The 20,136-nt window shown below is 63.1% G+C and overlaps 3 protein-coding genes across 4 annotated transcripts; 2 read left to right on the top strand and 1 right to left on the bottom strand.

Annotated features, from left to right (window-relative positions):
• Positions 1-239: 239 nt before the first annotated feature.
• Positions 240-1,917, top strand: IFI35 (interferon induced protein 35). Of its 2 annotated transcripts, XM_039913652.1 has the most exons (7): positions 240-311; positions 395-475; positions 551-797; positions 892-999; positions 1,111-1,303; positions 1,378-1,484; positions 1,625-1,917. In XM_039913652.1, the coding sequence occupies exons 1-7, from the start codon at positions 249-251 to the stop codon at positions 1,804-1,806; spliced, it is 981 nt and encodes a 326-aa protein (XP_039769586.1). In that variant the 5' UTR covers positions 240-248; the 3' UTR covers positions 1,807-1,917. The 2 variants fall into 2 exon arrangements, with proteins under 2 accessions (XP_039769586.1, XP_028930552.1); XM_029074719.2 differs by lacking the exon at positions 551-797.
• Positions 1,918-1,989: 72 nt separating this feature from the next.
• On the bottom strand, positions 1,990-5,373 carry VAT1 (vesicle amine transport 1). Its single transcript, XM_029074709.2, is given in 9 exon segments — positions 1,990-2,592; positions 2,794-3,035; positions 3,194-3,283; positions 3,385-3,438; positions 3,441-3,554; positions 3,844-4,051; positions 4,936-4,973; positions 4,976-5,104; positions 5,107-5,373. Coding segments are annotated over 9 exon segments (1,143 nt in total). The 5' UTR covers positions 5,282-5,373; the 3' UTR covers positions 1,990-2,499.
• A 940-nt stretch (positions 5,374-6,313) lies between these two features.
• On the top strand, positions 6,314-12,193 carry RND2 (Rho family GTPase 2). The gene is made up of 5 exons (XM_029074720.2): positions 6,314-6,588; positions 6,748-6,835; positions 7,292-7,401; positions 8,313-8,447; positions 11,277-12,193. Exons 1-5 carry the CDS (start codon positions 6,487-6,489, stop codon positions 11,529-11,531), a joined length of 690 nt encoding a protein of 229 aa, XP_028930553.1. The 5' UTR covers positions 6,314-6,486; the 3' UTR covers positions 11,532-12,193.
• The last annotated feature ends 7,943 nt before the right edge of the window (positions 12,194-20,136 follow it).

Below are 20,136 nucleotides of genomic sequence, written 5' to 3' on the forward strand. Positions count from 1 at the left end.
CTGTCGGTGATTTTGTTCCCCCAACGGTACCCTGTTTTGTTTCCAGCGCTCGGTCCAGCGGTCCGCGCAGAGTGAGCGCTCAGTAAATACCGCCGAGTGACCGCCCGAGTGGGTCCGTCCGTCTCCCCTGTCGTCCTCGGGGCCGTGCGGGGTCTCCCAGCGGTCCGCACAGTGCCGCCGTCTTCCTCCGGACGCCGCGGTCACCGGGGGGCGGAGCCGGGGGCGGAACGGGCGGGCGGGAAACGAAAATGGAAGCGGCGGGGAGCGAGGGACCCTCGGGGGGCGGCGCGGCCGACCCCGAGCACCGGGAGGTGAGAGGGGCCGGGGGCCGGCGGGGATGGAGCCGCCCGTCCCCCCGCTCCTCTTCCACCTCCGTCCTTTCCCTCTCGCCCAGGCTTCGATGCCGCTGAGCCTCGCCCGGGCCGCGGAGGCCCGGGCGGCCTCCCGCCTCCGCCGGGACATCCGCAAATGCCAGGTGCGGGCCGCCCCCTCCCCACACCTCCGCCGCCCCCCGCCCCCCGAGCCCTGACCCCCGCCCCCTCTCCCGCAGGAGGCCTGCCGGGTCCTGGAGGCGGCCAGCGCGGCCACGCGGAGGGCGAAGGCGGCGGCGGAGGAGCGGGTCGCCGGGCTGCGGGCGGCCCTCCGGAGCGGGACCGGCCCCCGGGGCCCCGGGCCCCTGCCGCGGCTGGCGCTGGTGCTGCCGGCCCGACCGGCCCCCGGGCCCGGCCCGCCCCACCTGCGCCTCCGGCTGCCCCTGCGCGGGGGCTCGGCCCTCGTCACCTTCGAGGACGCGGAGGGTGAGGGGGGCCGGGGTCGGGACCGGGGCGGGGCCCGGGGGGCGGCGGGGGCCGAGCTGACGCCCCCCGGGCCGTGCCCCCTCGGCCCCCGCAGTGGCGCGGGCAGCTGGTGCGGCAGCCCCAACACGAGGTCCAGGTGGAGGACTGTCGTCTGCGTCTCGGAGCTCGGGCCCTGCACCTGCCCGCCCCGCTCGCCTTCCAGGTTTGGAGGGGGGGGAGGGGGGCGGCGGGTGACGGCCGGGGGGTGGGCCGGGGGCGGCGGCGGCGGCGGTGACCCTTCCCCGCATCCCCCCCCCCCCCCCGGCCCCTCCAGCTGTCCGGACGGCCGTGCGGCCGCAGGGCGCTGGTCAGCGGAATGCCCCCGGGGCTGGGACTGAGCGCGGACCAGTTGCTGGACAAGCTGGAACTTTTCTTCTGCAAAGCGTCACGCGGCGGCGGGGAAGTGACGGCCCGGGAGCTGCTGCTCGGGGGCCGGGCCGCCGTGCTGGACTTCGCGGAGGACGGAGGTGACGGGCGGGACGGGGCGGCACGGGACGGAGGGCCCCGCCCGGCCTCCCCCTAACCCCTCGCCCCCCCGCAGTGGTGGACCGTCTGTATCGCGTGGGCTGGTTCCAAGTGCCCCTGGGCAAGAGGACGGTGACCCTGGCGGTGACCCCGCACGTGAGCGGGGAGGTCAGCAACCTGGAGGTGAGGGTCGGAGTCGGAGGCCCGGGTGGCGGCGGTCCAGCCGCGCGGGGCCCGGCCCCCTGACTCTCCCTCTCTCTCTCCGTGTGTCTCTGGCCCTGCCTGCGTCCCCCTCCCTTCCCCTCACCCCTCGGGCCCGGCAGCTGGGCCATCTGCAGGCGCCTCGGACGGTCCTGCTGAGCGGCGTGGCCGACGTGATGGAAGAGTCCACCCTACGCGATGTCCTGGAGCTCCATTTCCAGAGACCCTCGTGCGGAGGCGGCGAGGTGGAGGCCCTGGTGTACGTGGCCCCGGGCCGCCAGGGCTACGCCCTCTTCACCCCTGAAATCCACTAGGCGGCTGGTGGGGGGTGGTAGGGTCCCACCTCCCCCGGCCTCGTTTCTGTCTCTGGTATTTGCCTATCGCGTCGTCTCTTCCGATAAACCTGAAGCCAAAACGCACGGGGGTGGTTTTTGGGGGGCAAGTGGGGCGGGGGCCCCCGGCGAGCGGCTGGACAGACCCACAGAGGTGAGGACGGGCAGTCGGATGCTTTATTGACACGGACGCAAGGCAGCACGGTGCGGGGGCTGGGGAGGACCAGTGTGGAGGTGAGGCTAGCGTGGGTGCCCAGAGAGGGCCTGGAGCGTTCGTTCCCGCCATGGTAGCCTCCCCCCTCCGGACCTCTGTAAACAAGGACTCGGGTGGGGCTGGCAAAGAGGGAGGGCGATGGGGGGAGGATAAGCCGACCTGCAGTCAGGGCCCCCAGGGGGACCCAGCTTCACCCCCCTCTTCCGCCCCCCTCCAGAAGGTCAGTCCTCGGGGGGAGTGGGGCAAGGAAATGGCACTCCGGCCACACGGCGCTCCCCACATGGCCCTGGCACGAGCGAAGCGAAAAACCTCAGAGCTGGACTTCCCTATCGGTCACTGCCGGGTGCCGACCGGGAAGCGGGGCGGGCGGGGGAAGCCCCGGTAGCCAGATTGAGCGGGGCCCTGGCTCTCTGCTCCGGCCACACGGCTCACCCCCGCCCACCGCCGGCCTCTAACTCTCGGCCGCCTCAGGGGCCGGGCCGGGCACCAACACGACTTTGCCCACGTTCTTCTTCTCCTGCATCTGCCGCATGGCATCGGTCACCTGGGGGGGAGAGGAGGGCATGGTTGGGGGCGGGGTGGGCAGCTGCATGTGTCTCCCGAGTCCTCAAAACACTTCTGAGGCCAACAGAGCTGCTTGGGTGGAAATGAGCACTGGCCCGGGCCCAACGGGCAGAAGGGGGAGGGGGTGGAGGGGCGGTGTGCGGAGCGGGTGGGCAGCCCCAGCGCGGCAGCTCTCTCTCACCTTCTCGAAGGGCCAGATGGAGTCGATGAGAGGCTTGATGCTGCCCTGCCGGTAGAGGTCCAGCAGGCGGGCCACCACGCCACTGACCAGCTCCACCTCCCCGTCCAGGTAGCCCAGGTGGAAGCCGCACACGGCGCGGTTACTCTGCAGCAGCTGCAGCGCAGAGACGCTGAACTGGCCCCACCACACCCGCGCCAGGGTCAGCAGGTTCCGCCGAGGGCCGGACAGCGCGTTGGCCGCTCCTGGGGGCGGAGGGGGAGGGGAGTGAAGGAGAAGAGCGGGGGAGAGAAGGCGGACCCCCCCCCACGCCAGCCCCCTTTCTCGGCTCCACCCCCACTTCCAGACCCACCCAACCCCCTCCCCGGCTCCGCCGCGGTCCCGCCACCCCCGCCCAGCCCACCGTAGGTGATGATTTTGCCCATTGGCTTCAGGAGGTGGAATCCTTTGCCGGTGTCAGCTCCGCCCAGGGGGTCCAGCACAATGTCCACTCCTGGGGAGAACAGGGGACAGAGCCAAATTGGAGGAGGAGAGAACCTAGGCCCAGCTCCCAGCCCCATCCTCCTCCTCCAGCAGCCGGCGCCCCCGGGAGACCTTGCGGGGAGACCTTCCGGATGGCCTCCACGTAATCGACCGTGTGGTAGTCGATGGATGGGTCACCCCGTGGTCCCGCAGCGCTGCGTGTTTGCTGGCCGACGCCGTCCCAAAAACCGTCACTCTCTCCACCGTCTTGCACAGCTGGATGGCCGCGGTGCCCACCCCGCCTGCAGGCACCAGATGTGGGATCAGCGTGGGGGGTGGGGGCCGTCTCAGCTCCTCTCCTACACCCCCACCCCCACCCCGGGGAAGATCCAAACCAGAGCCCCACAACCCCCGACAACCGGCAGCGGCCCAGGTCCAAGGGAGGCCGGGGGAAGGGCTGCAGGCCGGGGAATCCCCTGGATGGTCGGGTGGCCCTTAACTCCATCCAAATCGGGAGGGAAAACGATGGCAGGTCTCTATGGAATCCCCACGGGAGAAGCCGGCGGCGGACATGGGGACGGGGGGCAGTACCTGCGGCCATGTGCACCAGGACGCTGTGGCCCGGGCGCAGGTGACCGAAGTCAAACAGCACCATGTAGGCCGTGATGTAGTTGACCAGCAGGGCCGCCGCCTCCTCAAAAGTCATGTTCTCGGGCATCAGGAAGGTCTGGTTGGCCGGGACGGTCACCTCCTCCTGCCACAGGCCGGAGCGGGCCAGGACCAGGACGCGGTCACCTTCCTGGGGCGGGAGGGGGCCGGTTAGGAAGATGAGGGGAAGGGAGGAGGCCGTTACATACAGCCTCCACTCGGAGAGCAGCTCAGTGGAAAGAGCCCGGGCTCGGGAGTCAGAGGTCTGTGGGTTCTAATCCCGGCTCCGCCACCTGTCAGTCGTGTGACTTTGGGCAGATCACTTCACTCCTCTGAGCCTCAGTTCCCTCATCTGTCAAATGGGGATCAAGACCGTGAGTCCCTCGTGGGACCTCGTCTGTACCCCGGCGCTCAGAACAGCGCACAGCCCATAGTAAGCTCTTAACAAATATCATTATTAGGATTATTACAGTTCCTCGAGGCCTAACGCGCGGTAGGTCTGGCCTGACTCGCTGTCCTCTCCGTGCCCAGACGTCGGGCCCGCCCCAGGGGGCTTTTGCCCTCGCCGGCGGGGCGGCAGGGCATCGAGGCAGCCGGGCCCGGGCGCCCCTGGCCGACGAGCCGAGCCGGGCCGGGCGGGCCGGGCCGGGCGGGGGGGGCCGCGCAGTCCCGCTCGCCGGGGACGAGGCCGGCGGGGGCGGCACCAGATGTTTCCCCTTTTTCCTCCGGCATCTCCCTGGGCGGAATCCGGGGGCGCGGGATGGGCGGGGGGGAGCGGAGCTGGACCCGGAGCCGAATCCGAACCCAGACCCCAACCCGACGGGCGGAGGCGCAAGACCCCGCGGCGCGCATGCGCACGGACGCTCCATTGTGTTTTTCTGCAGCGGGATGGGGCGGCGGGGGCGGGGAGGGTCACTCCCCGGGCCGCCCCCCCGCCCCCGCCCCCTGCCGCGGGATCAGGGGGTCAGTCCGATCGCGGCCCCGGGGGCTGCGAGACCCCCTCCGCCCCTCCGCCCCTCCGCCCCGGGCGCTCACCTTGCGGTCGCTGACCCCGTCGCCCACCGCCCTTACGCGCCGGCCGCCTCCATGCCCGGGGTCAGCGGCAGCGGAGGCAGCCGGTCGTAGAGGCCCTGGCGGGCCAGGAGATCGGCGAAGTTGAGTCCGCAGGCCCGGACGCGGACGGTCAGCTGGCCGGGCCGGGGGCGGGCAGGGCCGCCCGACTCTGCAGCTTCACTTTGTCGTAGCCGCCGAAGCCCGACAGCACGAGGCAGCGCAGGGTCGGGCCGGGGGCCGCCTCGGCCGCGGGGGGCGGCTCGGGGGCCTCGGGGGCCTCGGGGGCCTCGGGCCGGGGCGGGGGTCCCGCCTCCCCCGCCGCAGACATGGTCGGGGGGCGCGCGGCTGGCACCGACCCACCGACCCACCGACCGACGGAGGACCGGCGCGGCGCGGGGTGAAAAAAGCTCGGAGTCCGGGAGTCCGAAAGGGGCGGCGGCACAGGGAAGGGAAAGGCGGAGGGCGGGCGTCTCCGGCGCGGTACGATTTAAAGGGGCCACGGCGCCCCCCCCCGCCCCGCCCCGCCCGTCCCCGACCAACCCACCCGGGGGAGCGGGGGGCCCGAGGACACCGCGCCCCCACCCCGACGGTCGGCAAGGTCGGTGTTTCAACCGTCAGCCCGAAGATGCCCGGCCCCCGGAACCTAGTCGGGGGTCTGGGGGGGCCCGGCCGGCCGCGGCGATCCGGCAGACGAAGCCGGTGCGGCGCGGTGCCGGTGGGGTGCTGTGCGGTGCGATGAGGTGGGGCCCTGCGGGGCCGGAGCGGGTTGGGACCCCCGCGCTCCCTTCTCACGCCTTCCCGCCAGGGGCCGCCAGAGGGCGCCGCCGCCCGAGCCGAGCCGAGCCGAGCCGATCCGAGCCGAGGCCAAAGTTTTCCCGGACAAGGGGGACGGGAAAGGGGGCCGGGAGGGAGGCCGGCGGAGCGGCCCCCGCGCGCTCCCCCGCCCCGCATCATTTCCCGCCGCGCGTGGCCGAGGGGAAGGCGGGCCCCGCCGCCGGCCCGCCCCGCCCCCGCCCCGCCCGCCGCCGCCGCCACCTCCTCCTCCAAGAATTCCCCAGGAAGGCCGCTAGGGGGCGGGGCCCGCTGCCTGCCTGTGGCCTGTGCCTGCGCCTGCCTGTGCCTGCATCCCGAGGCTCCATCCCTCCCCGCTCCCTCTTCCCCTGGCCGGGGCGGGCGGGGATGGGGATGGGGATGGGGATGGGGATGGGGGGCGGGCGGGCGGGGCCCGGGGCCCCGGGGGCCGGCGGAGGGGCGGGGACTGGGGAGGGGGAGGGGCTTGAGGGCGGTGGGGGGGGGCGGGGCCGGGCGGCGAAGGGGCGGGCGGGCGGGCGGTCGGTGTGTCTGTCCGTGTGTCGGTGGGTCGGGCGGGGGCGGAGGAGGGGCGGAGGGGGGCCGGGAGATGCCGGTGTCGGTGTCGGCGTCCCAGCCGTCGTTGGCAGCGATTGCGGCAGCGGCTGCGGGAGCGGCGGAGGAGGCGGGCCGGGCGGCGGGCTCGGGGGCCGGGGGCTCGGGGGCCGGCGCCTAGCCGGAGCCATGGAAGGGCAGAGCGGCCGCTGCAAGATCGTGGTGGTCGGGGACGCCGAGTGCGGCAAGACGGCGCTGCTGCAGGTCTTCGCCAAGGACGCCTTCCCGGGGGTGAGCGCGCACACCAAACCCCCCGGACCGGACCGCACCGCACCGGACCGGACCGCACCGCGCGGGACCGCGCCGGGGGCCGGGGGCCGGGGGCCGGGGGCGGGGGGCTGGCCCGGGGGGGCCGGCCGGGCCCGGGCTGACCGCTGACCGCGTCCGCAGAACTACGTCCCCACAGTCTTCGAGAACTACACCGCCAGCTTCGAGATCGACAAGCGGCGCATCGAGCTCAACATGTGGGACACCTCGGGTACCGCCCCCCGAACCCCCGACCCCTCCCCAGCGCCTGGACCCGGCCGCCCGGAGGGGGCCGAGTCCCCCGCCCCGGGGGTCGAACCCTACGGCCGACGACGGGGGTCAGAAGGATGAAGGGTCGGACCGGAGACAGCCGGGGTCCCCCCCTTCCTCCTCCTAGACCCCGGGAGAGGGGGCCCCGATTTACCCCTCGGCTCTGCCTCGGACCCCCGTTGGGCCTCCCCGCGGCCGGGTGGACCCGTCGACCGACCCCTGATGACCCTCGACTTCTCAGGAAGGTGGCGGCGGGGGTCAGGTGGAGGTGGGGGGGGTGAAGCGAGAGAGGCGGTCCGGAACTTCCACCGTCACCATTCACTGTCGCGACATCACCGTGGACTGGCTCCCGGGGGTCGGGTCGGGTCGGTCTCGCCCTCCTCGACTCCCCCGGTGACTCAGGTCCCCGCTCCCCCAGGCTCGTCCTACTACGATAACGTCCGGCCGCTGGCCTACCCCGACTCGGACGCCGTTCTCATCTGCTTTGACATCAGCCGCCCGGAGACGCTGGACAGTGTCCTCAAAAAGGTGGGTGTGCGGCCGGGAGCTGGATGAGAAGCAGCGGGGCTCAGTGGAAAGAGCTCGGGCTTCGGAGTCGGAGGTCATGGGTTCCAATCCCGGCTCTGCCACTTGTCAGCTGTGTGACGGTGGGCAGGTCACTTAACTTCTCTGTGCCTCGGTCACCTCATCGGTAAAATGGGGATTAACCGTGAGCCTCACGAGGGACGAGCTGATGACCCTGGATCCACCCCAGCGCTTAGAACAGTGCTCCGCACATAGTAAGCGCTTAACAGATACCAACGTTATCACGACGGGGTCGTCCCCCCACCGCCCACCCTCCCCGAACGCGGCCGCCGGCAGAGAAGTCGGGAGTGGTCTGAGACAGCGGGGACCGGACCGGAGGAAGGACCCGAAGGCCGCTCTGTCCCGGGGGGCCTGGGAGAGACGGACCAGCTGGAGGGGAGAGGGGGAGAGACGCAGGGTTCCAGGGCTGGAGCTGGGAAGCGGAGCACAAGTTGGGGGAGCGGCCTGGCTCTCTTTAGGGTCACGAGTGCCACGCCACACTTTCCATCCCCTTCTCATCCACTCTCCCTGCTGTCCCATGTCCCCTTTTGGCCCCCACCAACTCTCTCTCGGGACCCACGGTCTCTCTCTCGGGCCCCAACGTCTCTCTCTCGGGCCCCATCGCCTCTCTCCTGGCCCCCTCCGTCTCTCTCGACCCCTGTCGTCTCTCTCCTGGTCCCCTCCTTCCCTCTCCTGGTCCTCACCCTCTCTCTCCTGGTCCCCACCGTCTCTCTCCTGGCCACCACTGTCTCTTTCCTGATCCCTGTCGTCTCCCTTTTGGCCCCAGCGGGTCACCGACCTACCGCTCGAGAGCCAAGGGCCCCTGCCCCCGTAGGCTTACTCATAGGCCCCTCATAGGTCCCTTTCTCTCCTAGTGGCAGGGAGAAACCCAGGAGTTTTGTCCCAGTGCCAAGGTGGTCCTGGTCGGCTGCAAGCTGGACATGAGGACAGACCTGGCCACCCTGCGGGAGCTGTCCAAACACCGGCTCATCCCCGTCACACACGAGCAGGTGAGTCCTGCCCCCCGTTGGACCCAAAGCCCTTGCAGGGTAGCCACGGGTCACGTGTCTGGTTTCCACCTTGTCTGTCCCCATCCAGTCCCGTGCGCGCATCGTCTGTGGGTGTGTCCGGGGGCATGTCCGTCTGGGCATTGGGGCCAGGGGTCTGGTGGGCTTGAGTGCCACCGCTGGGGCTCCTTCCTGGTTTGGGCCTCCCCCGCAGCCTGATCCTCCCTCACCCCCACCCCCAGCCTGCCCTGTATTCTGCAACCCCCAGCCTGCCCCATGTCCGGCCCTCCCCTGTCTGTCCCATGCCCAGCACCCCACCCTGGACCTGGTTCCAGCCCTCCCCTTTAAGTTCTGTGTCCAGCTCCACTGGCCTACTTCATGTCCAGCTTACCCCGTGTCCAGCCCCCCCATCCTGCCCGTACCCAGCTCCATGTCCAGCTTACGCCATACCCAGCTCCCCCAGCCTGCCCCACATCCAGTACCCCCAGCCTGCCCCATATCCAGCCATCTCCTTTCTGTTCTGGGTCCAGCACCCCCAGCTTGCCCCATGTACAGCCCTCCTCTTTCTGTTCTGTCTATCCCCCTGGCCTGCCCATGTCCAGCTCCCCTGGCCTGCCCCATATCCAGCCCGTTCCATATCCAGCCCCCCTGACCTGTCCTGTGTCCAACCCCCCGGCCTGCCCCCTATCCAGCCCCCTGGCCTGGCCTCATGTCCAGATTCCCTGGCCCGCCCCGAGGCCGAGCCACCCCATGTCCAACCCCTCCGGCCTGCCCCCCCTCCAGCTTCCCCAGCCTTCCCCATGTCCAGCCCTCCCTGGCCTGCCTCATGTCCGGTCCCCCAACTTGCCCCATATCCAGCTCTCCCGGCCTGCCCTGTGTTCATCCCCCCTGGTTGCCCCCTGACCTGCCTTCTGTCCAGTCCCCCCCCAACCTATCTTGTGTCCAGCCCCTGGCCTGCGTCAGGTTCAGCCCCCCATCCTGCCTTGTGTTCAGCCCCCAAGCCTGCCTTGTGAAGTTGCCCCATTTCCAGCATCCCCAACCTGTCCCGTGTCCAGCCCCTAGACCTGCCTAATCAGTCAGTCAATTGTATTTATTGAGTGCTTCTTGTGTGCAGAGCACTGTTCGAACCACTTGGGTGAGTACAATGTAAGAGACACATTCCATGCCCAAAACGAGCTGACAGTCTAGAGGGGTAGACAGACATTAATATAGATTAATAAATTACAGATTTGCACATAATATGGGGCTGGGACGGGGGATGAATAAAGGGAGCAAGGCCAAACGGAGTTGAAGGAAAAGAAAAGAAGGCTTAGTCCGGGGACACCTCTTGGAGGAGATGTAAGCGCTGAGCACAGTTCTTTGCACACAGTAAGCGTTCAATAAATACAATTGAATGAATTGCATGAATGAGCCTTCAATCAGGCTGTGAACGGGAGGAGAGTAATTGTCTGTCAGATACGAGGAGGGAGGGTGTTCCAGACCAGAGGCAGGGTGTGGGCAAGAGGTCCGCGGCGAGATAGACGTGATAAAGGTACAGTGAGAAGGTTAGCATTAAAGGAGTGAAGTGTGTGGGCTCGGTTGTAGTCGGAGAGTAGCAAAGTGAGGTAGGAAAGGGGAAAGGTGATTGAGGGCTTTAAAGCCATTGATAAGGAATTTTTGTTTGACGCAGAGGTGGTTGGGCAACCAGTGGAGGTTCTTGAGGAGTGGGGAAACATGGAGTGAAGGTTTTTGTAGGAAAATGATCCAGGCAGTAGAGGGAAGTACGGCCAGAGGAAAGTACGGCCTGGAGCGGGAGAGACAGAAGGCCGGGAAGTCAGCAAGAAGGCTGGTACAGTCATCAAGGCAGGATAGGATAAGTGCTTGGATTAAAGCGGTAGCCCTCTGGTTGGAGAGAAAAGGGTGGATTTTAGTGATGTTGTGACCGCTGAACCGACAGGATTTAGTGATGGACTGAATACGTGGGTTGAATGAGAGACAGGAGTCAAGGATAACGCCAAGGTTACGGGCTCGTGAGTCGGGAAGGTTGGTGGCGCTGTCTACAGTGATGAGAATGTCAGGGTTTGGCTAGGAAGATAAAGAGCTCTGTTCTGGAGATCTAAAGTTTGAAGTGACGGGAGAACATCCGAGTAGAGGTGTCTTGAAGGCAGGAGGAGGTGAGAGACTGGAGAGAGGGAGAGAGATCAGAGCTGGAGATGGAGATTTGGGGATCATCTGCATAGAGGTGGTAGTTGAAGCCATGGGAGAGAATGAGTTCTCTAAGGGAGGTGTTGTAGATGGAGAATAGAAGGGGAATCAGAACTGAACTCCCACAGTTGCCCCGTGTCCAGCCCCCGTGGGCCTTCCCTGTGTCCAGCCTCCTGGCCTGCCTCATATCCAGACCCCCTAGTTGTTCCATGCCTGTCCCCCCAACCCCACCTGCCCTGTGTCCATCCCCCCGGTTGCCCCATCTCCTTCCCCCTGGCCTGCCCCGTGTTCAGCCCCCTCCCCCGGACTGCCCAGGTCCAGTCCCCCAACCTCGACTTGCCCCATGTCCAGCCCCCGCTCCTGGCCTGCCTGTGGCTAGCTCCCTCCCGTTGCCCCATGCCTGTCTCCGCTCTGGCCTGCGCTGTATCCAGCCCCCTGGCATGCCTCCTGTCCTGCTCCCCCGGTTGCCCTGTGCCCATTCCCCCTGCTCTGCCCCGTGTCCAGTCCCCCCCGGTTGCCCCATCCATCTCCCTTCCACCCCCAGCCTACCTATATCCATCCCCCCAGCTTGCCCCAAGTCCAGTCCCCCACCGGGCTGCCCCCACGCCCAGCCTCCGCCAGCCTGCGGCCTGCCCCGTGTCTCCGCAGGGCAGCGCTCTGGCGCGGGAGGCGGGGGCGGTGGCCTACGTGGAGTGCTCGTCGAAGGCGTCGGAGCGCAGCGTGCGGGACGTGTTCCACGTGGCCACCCTGGCCTCGCTCGGCCGCACGCACAAGCAGCTGAAGCGCAGTGATTCGCGCCGGGGACTGAAGCGGACGTCCCAGCTGCCCTTGGCCGTCCGGACGGACTTAGACGGGGAGGCCGAGGGGCGCAAGGACCGAGCCAAGAGCTGCTCTGTCATGTGAGAGGATTCCCGCCCTCCTCCTCCTCCTCCTCCTCCTTCTCCTCCTTCTCCTCTTCCTCCTCCTTCGCTCCTCAGCCTCCCCGCAGTGACTCTCCACCCCGGGCTGGGGCCCATCCACCTTAGTCCATCCGGCCTGCGATCCCCAAGCTTCCACCACTCCCACTGAAGCTCCAGACCCTCCCTGCCGACCGTCCCCGGCCCGGCAGCCCCTGCCCGGCACCCCCCGCCCGACCCGGCCCCGCAATTTGGGATGGGGCCCGGTCGGGATGGCGTGGAGAGCAGAGAAAGCCCAGGACACAGGAGTCTCTGGGGGCACACCCGCACAGATGCGCACACAGACATACGCACCCTCTCCCCCCTGGTCCCCGTCCCACACCCATCTCCCTCTTCTCAGGGGGCCCCTGCCCTTGAGTAAAGGTCAGGGATCAGCCACTTCCCACCCAGCTGCATGTCCCGACGGCAAAGCACCCAGGCGCCCCCCCAGTTCCCGCTGCCCCCCGACCCCGCCCTCTCCACCTCCGCCCCCTCTTCCCCAATCCTTGCCGGCGTGTCGCTCTCGCCGTCAGTGTGCTGGCCCCCTCCCTGCACCCGTGGCCCTACTGGTGGTGGGGGTGGTGGCGGCGGGGTGGCCGGTGACCCAATAAACCTGTGGACTAAGTTGCCGCTCTGGCTTTTGGTCTTCGGCGCCTGCGCCCGCCCCACCAGCTGTAACAGGAGGGAGCGGGGTTAGAGCTGGTGCGCGCCGCCGCCGAGCCAGGAAGCTGCAGCTGCGAAAGGGGCCCAGCCCCACTGTGCAGGCAGAGAGAAAGCGGGCTGCGGATGGCCAAGGAGGGAGGCCAAATAATCGTCACTGTAGTATTTTTGAAATAAAGGAGGAAAGCTGGCCCAGTTTAGGTTCTAGCCCCCTCGCATCCTCGGGGCAGCGTGAGGAGAGCGGGGAAGACTGAGGAAGGAAGGCTGGGGAAGAAGGCCGCCCTGGGCTGCCGGAAAAGGGAGTGGTTGGAGGTTGGGAGCCTCCTTCTCCAATCAGTGGCCCTGTGGCTGGGGGAGTCCTGGGGGCTCCTTCTAGGCTGAGTCCGGACCGCTCTTGCTCCCTCAGGCAGGGATGCGAGGACTGTCGGGAGCCCCGATGGCCCTGACGTGAGTGGAGGAGGGGGAGACGGTCAGAGGGAGAAGATAGAGCCACGAGCACGGGGGCGGGGGGGAGGAGGGCAGGCAGGGGCAGGGAGCTCCGTGCCAGGCTCCTGAGGCCTGTGGGGAACTGGCGCTGGCAGCGGGGGGAGGGCAGGACACTGGGTTCATTGTCCGAGTGCCCGAGAGGAGAGGGATGTGTGGAGGCGAGGGGCGGGGGCAAGGGCGGGGCGGAGGGCTTCCCTCCGGGGTGACAAATGAGGCCTGCGTGGGGCCCGACTGTGTGCCCGAGGCCCGGTCTGGTCAGCTCTGTGGGGTCGGGGGGAGAGCAGAGGACAGCCGGCTTTGCTCCCTCTCCCCACCGTAGAAGAAAAAGACAGTGGACGTTTTCCCTCAACGGTTCAGTACGACTGGCCCCGTTATTATTATTATAGTATTTGTTAAGCGCTTACTGTGTGCTAAGCGCTGGAGTAGATACAGGGTAATCAGATTGTCCCACGTGGGGCTCACAGTCTTCATCCCCATTTTACAGCTAAGGTATCTGAGGCCCAGAGAAGTGAAGTGACTTGCCCAAAGTCACACAGCTGATAAGTGGCGGAGCCGGGATTCGAACCCCGACCTCTGACTCCCAAGCCCTTGGTCTTTCCACTAAGCCACGCTGCTTCTCTGCTTCAGAGGCGAAAGGAACACGGACCCCGGCGGCTGTCCCTACAGCCGTTCTGCCCCACAGCCGCCCGGCCCCACAGCCATCCTGCCCCACAACCGTCCTGCTCCATAGCTGTCCTGCCCCATAACCGTCCTGCTTCACACCCGTCCTGCCCCACAACCATCCTACCCCACAACCATTCTGCCCCACAGCCGCCATCCCCGCAGCCATCCAGCCCCACACTCATCTACCCCCACAGCCTCCGGGCTCCAAAGTTGCTCGGCCCCACGGCCGCCGGCCCCGCAAATGTCCAGTCCCGCAGCTATCCGGGACCACAGCCGTCCTGCACCACAGCTGCCGGTCCCACAGAAGTCTGATCCCACGGCCGTCTCGCCCCACAGCCACCGGTCCCACAGCCCTCCGGCCCCACGGCCGCCCAGCCCTACAGCTGCCCACCCCAACGGGCATCGGGCCGACTTCTTCGAAAGGGGTGATCCTGTGTGTGACTGTCGGTAGCGGACCCATTTCCAGAGATCTGGAGGGGATGGATTGTAAACCAGTTTTTCAATCCATCGGCGAAATTTATTGGACACTCAACTGGGTGCCTAGGATTGCGCTAACTGCTTGGGAAAGGCCAATAGGGTGTGTAAACTTATCCCTGCTGGAATCCTTTAAGAGAATCCACAGTGAAAAGCCCCAAGCCACCATGTACTTGTCTAAACTTGCCAACTTGGGGCAAACCTCTCCTCGACTCCCCAGTCCACCCATCCCCATTCTTCCCCACCCAGCTCCCTCCCGAAGCCTCAGGCTCAACCCATCAGTGGCTCGGTGGCCGTCTTTCCCTGGGGTCATCCGGGCCATCCTCCAGCCTGGGGTCAGGCAGAGGGGAGGCCGCCCCCTCGGCCCAGGCCCGAGAGGAAGCCGTCAGCCGGTTTTCCGAGGGGTTGATTTGGCGCGGCGCCTCTGGGGTCCAGCAGGCTCCCCGCACCCCACAAGAAATCGATCAACCACAAAATCGTCTGCTTCACCCGTTACCTCGGATCGCTTTCTCTTGGAGCTCCATTTGCGTAACTCCAAGCAGGAGACTGCCCGGCGGAGCGGCTGGCGGTTCTGGGGTTTTGTGACCGTTTAAAGGGCGAGACGAGCTGCCTCCTGCCGGCTCCAAGCCCTCCGATTCCCAAGCGCTTGGCTACTTCCACCTCCGGCCCTCACTTGCTCGCGGGAGTTGGGAGGCTTTACTTTGTTTTTACCTGCTGCGGCCTGGCAGGGGGGTAGTACGGCGGAGCGGTCTGCTCCACCCCGACCCCGAGCCAAACGGATACGTGACCGTCTACGGTCTTTCTTCCCGGTCTGGCAAAGCTTCACCGGGAAGGGGCCCCGGGGACATCAGCGAGGGGAAGCCTGACCCAATATTTCCCCAAGTCTTGGGCCTGGGCCAGGTTCCAAGGTTCCCTTCCGTGGGGTGGGGAGGAAGAGAAGAGGACACCTGAAAGCCCCTATTTCCCTGCCTGTAACAGATTCCCCCTGACATAGTCTGCTAACCGTGGAAAAAAAGGAATTTTTCCTTTTCTACCTTAAGATGAACCGATCATCCTCGTCTCTATTTAACTCTTCTTAAGCCTTCTAAAAATCCCTCACCTCCTCCCGGTGAGCTGACGTTGGCTCAGCCAGAGGCGAAAGGAAGTGGGAAGGAGCTGGAACCAGCTGCACCCACATACAACAATAAGCACAGGACGGCTGTTTTGGTACCAATCAATCAGTGGCGTTATTGAGCGCTGACTGTGCAGAGCCCTGTGTTAAGTCCTCAGGAGAGTGCAGTTCAATAGTCGGTAGACACGATCCCTGTGCACAAGGAGTTCACAGTCTAAAGGAGAGGGACAGAAAGGGCAGATTTTATTTCTCTCCTTGTGGAGTGGGGCCAGGGCTATAGCGTTCCAAACGTCAGGGTGCCCCAGCTCCTAAAGTGAGACTGGCGTGACTCTGGACAGAGCATGGGTTGGTTACTCTGGGGGTGTATGGTGGGGGAGCTGGTCCGGACCCCAGCACTTCCAGCTGGCAGAATTCCCCCCCGGATTCCCACCGTGGTCCCCAGAAAAACTCTGGCCCCTTGGCCGGGTGTGACTGGGGAGGGGGCCGTGCCTGTTAAAAAAAGGGGCCAGTGCAATTTTAAATGCCCGGTCATTCTATAAGAGCCCTTTCTCAATTTCACCCCTGTCCTCCCTTCTCCATCGCTGCTAAGCCCGTGCCCCAGTCTGGACACCTTCCAACTTTTCATCTCCCCACTCTATTCCTGACTTTCTCACCAGGGTGCTGGGCCAAAGATCTGTCCACACCCCTCCGGGGCCTGCTGGCATTTATCACAACACAGCTAACTTCCCGTGGAAACGGATTCCCTGTGCTCGCTTCCCCCTCAAACTCTGTTGAGGGAAGAAGTGTTTCCTGCCGTCTGGCTGGGACCTGGCTTCTTCCCGCTCCAATGGGGGTCCCTTGCCCTGGTGGGGCAGGATGGGGTGGGGAGAGTCTGTCGCCTCGGGCGGCTCCCTCTCCGGCTGGTCGCAACCTGCTACGTGGGCGCCCTTCTGGTCTGCCCACACCCTGAAGCTGCCCTAGCCCTCTGGGAGTCTTGCAGGAAGGAACGAGGTCCCCAGTCACCCTCCTTGACAGAGAGACGGAATTGAGGCGCGACCGGCGAGCTGGCACCATCAACTTCCAGCCCTGGGTCACGGCCACAGCGCGCTTCCTCCACTCAGACTGCCAAGGGTGGAGGGCTCGCAAAGGCAAGTGCCGGCCCGACTTGGGCCGCTTCACAGTCATGCTTGTTTGCTTTGACTCTGCCTCCTCAGACTCGGCGACACTTCTAGTTTCCTCCTCATCGAATCCCACATTCATTCTTCCCCCCTTCCCTCTGACCCCTTGCCCACGTCCTCCCTCTGTCCCGTAACTCCCTCCCGCTTCTTATTGGACAGACCATCTCTCTCTCTCCACCTTAAAGCCTTACTAAAATCACATCTCCTCCAGGAGGCCCTCCCTGACTGAGGCCCACCTTCCCTACTCCCTCTCCCTTCCGTATTGCCTATGCGCTCGGATCTGTACCTTTTTGTATGGTATTTCATTCGGTCGTATTTATTGAGCGCTTACTGTGGGCAGAGCACTGCACTAAGCGCTTGGGAGAGTACGATACAGCAATAAAGAGAGACAATGTTAAGCACTTACTATGGGCTAGCCACTCTGTTAAGCACTAGGAGAGATACGAGACAGTCAGGCTGGACACGGTCGCTATCCCATGCAAGCTTCCAGGCTTATGAGACAAGTGCCTGTTTACTTGTTTCTATGTGCATCTTATCTGTAATTCTATTTATTTATATTGACGCCACTGATGCCCATTTACTTGTTTTGAAGTCTGTCTTGCCCCTTCTAGACAGCGAGCCCTATGTGGGCAGATATTGCCTCTCTTTGCTGCTGAACTGTATTTTCCAAGCGCTCTGTACAGCGCTCTGTACACAGTAAGCGCTCAATAAATGGGATCGAATGAATGAATGAAAGTGGCAGAGCCAGGATCAGAACCCACATCCTCTGATTCCCAGTGGATAGAGCATGGGCCGGGGAGTCAGAAGGACCTGGGTTCTAATTCTGACTCCACCACGAGTTTGCTGTGTCACCTTGGGTAAGTCACTTGACTTTTCTGTGCCTCAGTTACCTCACCTGTAAAATGGGGATTAAGACTGAGCACCCCATGTCCAATCTGATCAGCTTGTATCTACCCTAGCTCTTAGAGCAGTCCTTGGCACATAATAAACACTTAAAAAATGCCGCTGTTATTATTATTATTATTATTATTTCCAGTAGGCTGCACTGCTTTCCTTGTGAGCAGGGGACATGCTTACTAATTCTATTGTATTATGCTCTCCCAATCAATCCGTAGTATTTATTGAGCACTTACTGTGTGCAGAAAACCATACAAAGTGCTTGGAAGAGTATAGTATAAAGAGTTGGTAGGCAGAGAATAGGAAGGGTAGGGTGAATATCAAGTGTTTAAGAGGTATAAATAAAAGTGTGCTGATGACCCAGAAGGGAGATAGAGTAGGAGAAACGAGGCCTTAGTTGGGGAAGGCCTCTTGGAGGAGATGTGATTTTAACAAGGCTTTGAAGATGGAGAGAGTGGTGGTATATGAAGGGGAAAGGAGTTTACAGGTCAGAGGGAGGATGTGGGCAAGGGGTCAGAGGTGAGATAGACGAGGTCAAGCACGGTGAGTCGGTTGGCTTGGGAGGAACGGAGCATGCGGGTTGGGTTGTAGTAGGAAATCCACTAAGGTAAGATAGGAGGGGCCACGCTGTTCGCTTTAAAGCCTCTGGAAGGAGTTTCTGTTGGATGTAGAGGTGGCTGGAAAACCAGTGGAGGTTGTGAGGAGGCTTGGACTGGATGCTTTCTTAGGACGATGATCTGGGAAGGAGAGTCAAGTATGGGACAGGACGGGGGGAGAGACAAGAGGAGGGGACGTCAGCGAGGAGGCTGATGCAGCAGTCAAGGTAGGATAATGCTTGGATCAGTGAGGTAGCACCGGATCAAGAGGAAAGGGCAGGTTGTAGCGATGGGAAGGTTGGGCTGACAGGATCTGGTGCCAAATTGAACACATGGAATGAATGAGAAGGATGAGCTGAAGACAACAGTAACGATAATAATAATAATCATGGTATTTGTTAAGCGCTTACTACACGCCAAGCACTGTTCTAAGCGCTGGGGTAGGTGCAAGCTAGTCAGATTGTTCCACATGGGGCTCACAGTTTTAATCCCCATTTTACAGATGAGGTAACGGAGGCACAGAGAAGTGAAGTGACTCACCCAAGGTCCCACAGCAGACAAGTGGTGGAGCCAGAATTAGAACCCACGTCTCTGACTCCCAAGCCCAGGCTCCTGCCACTAGGCCATGCCGCTTCTCGACAATGCCAAGGTTACGGGCTTGTGAGACAACGAGGTTGGTGGTGCTGTCTACAGTGATGGGAAAGACACGGGGAGGACAGGGTTTGGGGCTGGGGGGGAAGATGAGTTCTATTTTGGATATGTCAAACTGGAGGTGTCGGTGGGACATCCAAGTAGAGATATCCTGAAGGCAAATGCTTAGAACAGTGTTCTGCACACAGTAAGTGCTCAATAAATACCACCGAATGATGGACCAATTTATTCCGGCCCTTTAACTCCCTCCCGCGACCCTCCCAGTGACCCCCACCTCCCCCTGCCTGGCACCGAACGACTTAACGAACCATTTTGTTGACAAGATCGATAGCATCAGGCTCCCCCAAGCCTTCCCGACCCCTCCCACCCCCATCCTTCTTAGCGGTCTCTCTCGAGCCTATCTCCTGCTCCCATTCAAATCCTACTTTTTCCACCGGTGCCTCGCCTCCTCTGTTCGGTCTCGAAACCCCTGCGCCCACTCTTATTCCCTCACTGACCTCCATCTTCAACCCATTGCTCTGATGGCTCTGACCCCTCCACCTTCAGACATAATCCTGCCTTCCCAATCCCAAATAAAACTTTGGTCATTCCATCTCCCTCCTTCCATTCCTGTCCAAATGCCTCAAATGGGCCATAATGCCTGCTGCCTCCATTTCCTCCTCACCGAGTCCCTTTTTCGTCTGTCCGCCTCCTTCGCTAGAATATAAGATCCTTGAGGGCAGGGGAGGGACCTAGGTTCTAATCCCGGCTCTGCCACTCGTCTGCTGCGTGACCTTGAGCAAATCACCTCAGTTCTCTCCTCTGTTACTTCATCTGTCAAAGGAGATTAAGACTGTGAGCCCCACGTGGGACAGGGACTGTGTCCAACCCCATTAGCTTGTATCTACCCCAGCGCTTAGAACAGCCCCGGTTACATAGTAAGTGCTTAACAATACCATTATCATTATTATGATGATATAGTTGTCCTTGGTATTGGAAGAAAAACCCACCACTGGTAAAGTTCACCTATGAATGCGTATGGCTGAGAAGGCCAAATGTGGAATCCAGTTTGGCTGCATTGTGCCCACAAAAAAGTTGTCCCTTGTTGAGTCTGTGGCCCCTGGCATGGTTTTCATTTTTTAAAATGGTATTTTAGCATTTACTATGTGCCAGACAACCTTTCGTTGGTATTTACTGAGCTCTTACTGTGTGCAGACCGCTTTAGTAAGCGCACGAGAAAGTACAATATAACAGAGTTAGGAGACACATTCCCTGCCCTCAGTGAGCTCTCAGTCTAGAAGGGGAGACAGACAGTAATAAAATGGAGAAGGAGCGTGGCTCAGTGGAAAGAGCATGGGCTTTGGAGTCAGAGGTCATGGGTTCGAATCCCAGCTCTGCCACTTGTCAGCTGTGTGACTGTGGGCGAGTCACTTCACTTCTCCGTGCCTCAGTTACCTCATCTGTAAAATGGGGATTAAGACTGTGAGCCCCACGTGGGACAACTTGATTCCCTTGTGTCAACCCCAGCGCTTAGAACAGTGCTCTGCACATAGTAAGCGTTTAACAAATACCAACATTATTAAATAAAATTAATTATGGCTATGTATGTAACTACTATAAGGCTGAGGAAGGGGTGAATAAAGGGTGTAAATTCAAGTCCAAGGGGCACCCAGAAGAGGGCCTAGTCAGGGAAGGCATCTTGGAGATGTGCCCCTTCCCTCCTCCCCTCCTTAACGTCTATCTTTAACCACTCACTCTCCAATGGCTTCTTCCCCTCTGCCTTCAAACATGCCCATGTCTCCCCCATCCTAAAAAAACCCCTCTCTCGACGCCACTTCCCCTTCCAGTTATCGTCCTATCTCCCTCCTACCCTTTCTTTCCAAACTCCTAGAATGAGTC

This window comes from Ornithorhynchus anatinus, chromosome 11, assembly GCF_004115215.2.
Source record: "Ornithorhynchus anatinus isolate Pmale09 chromosome 11, mOrnAna1.pri.v4, whole genome shotgun sequence".
NCBI lineage: Eukaryota > Metazoa > Chordata > Mammalia > Monotremata > Ornithorhynchidae > Ornithorhynchus > Ornithorhynchus anatinus.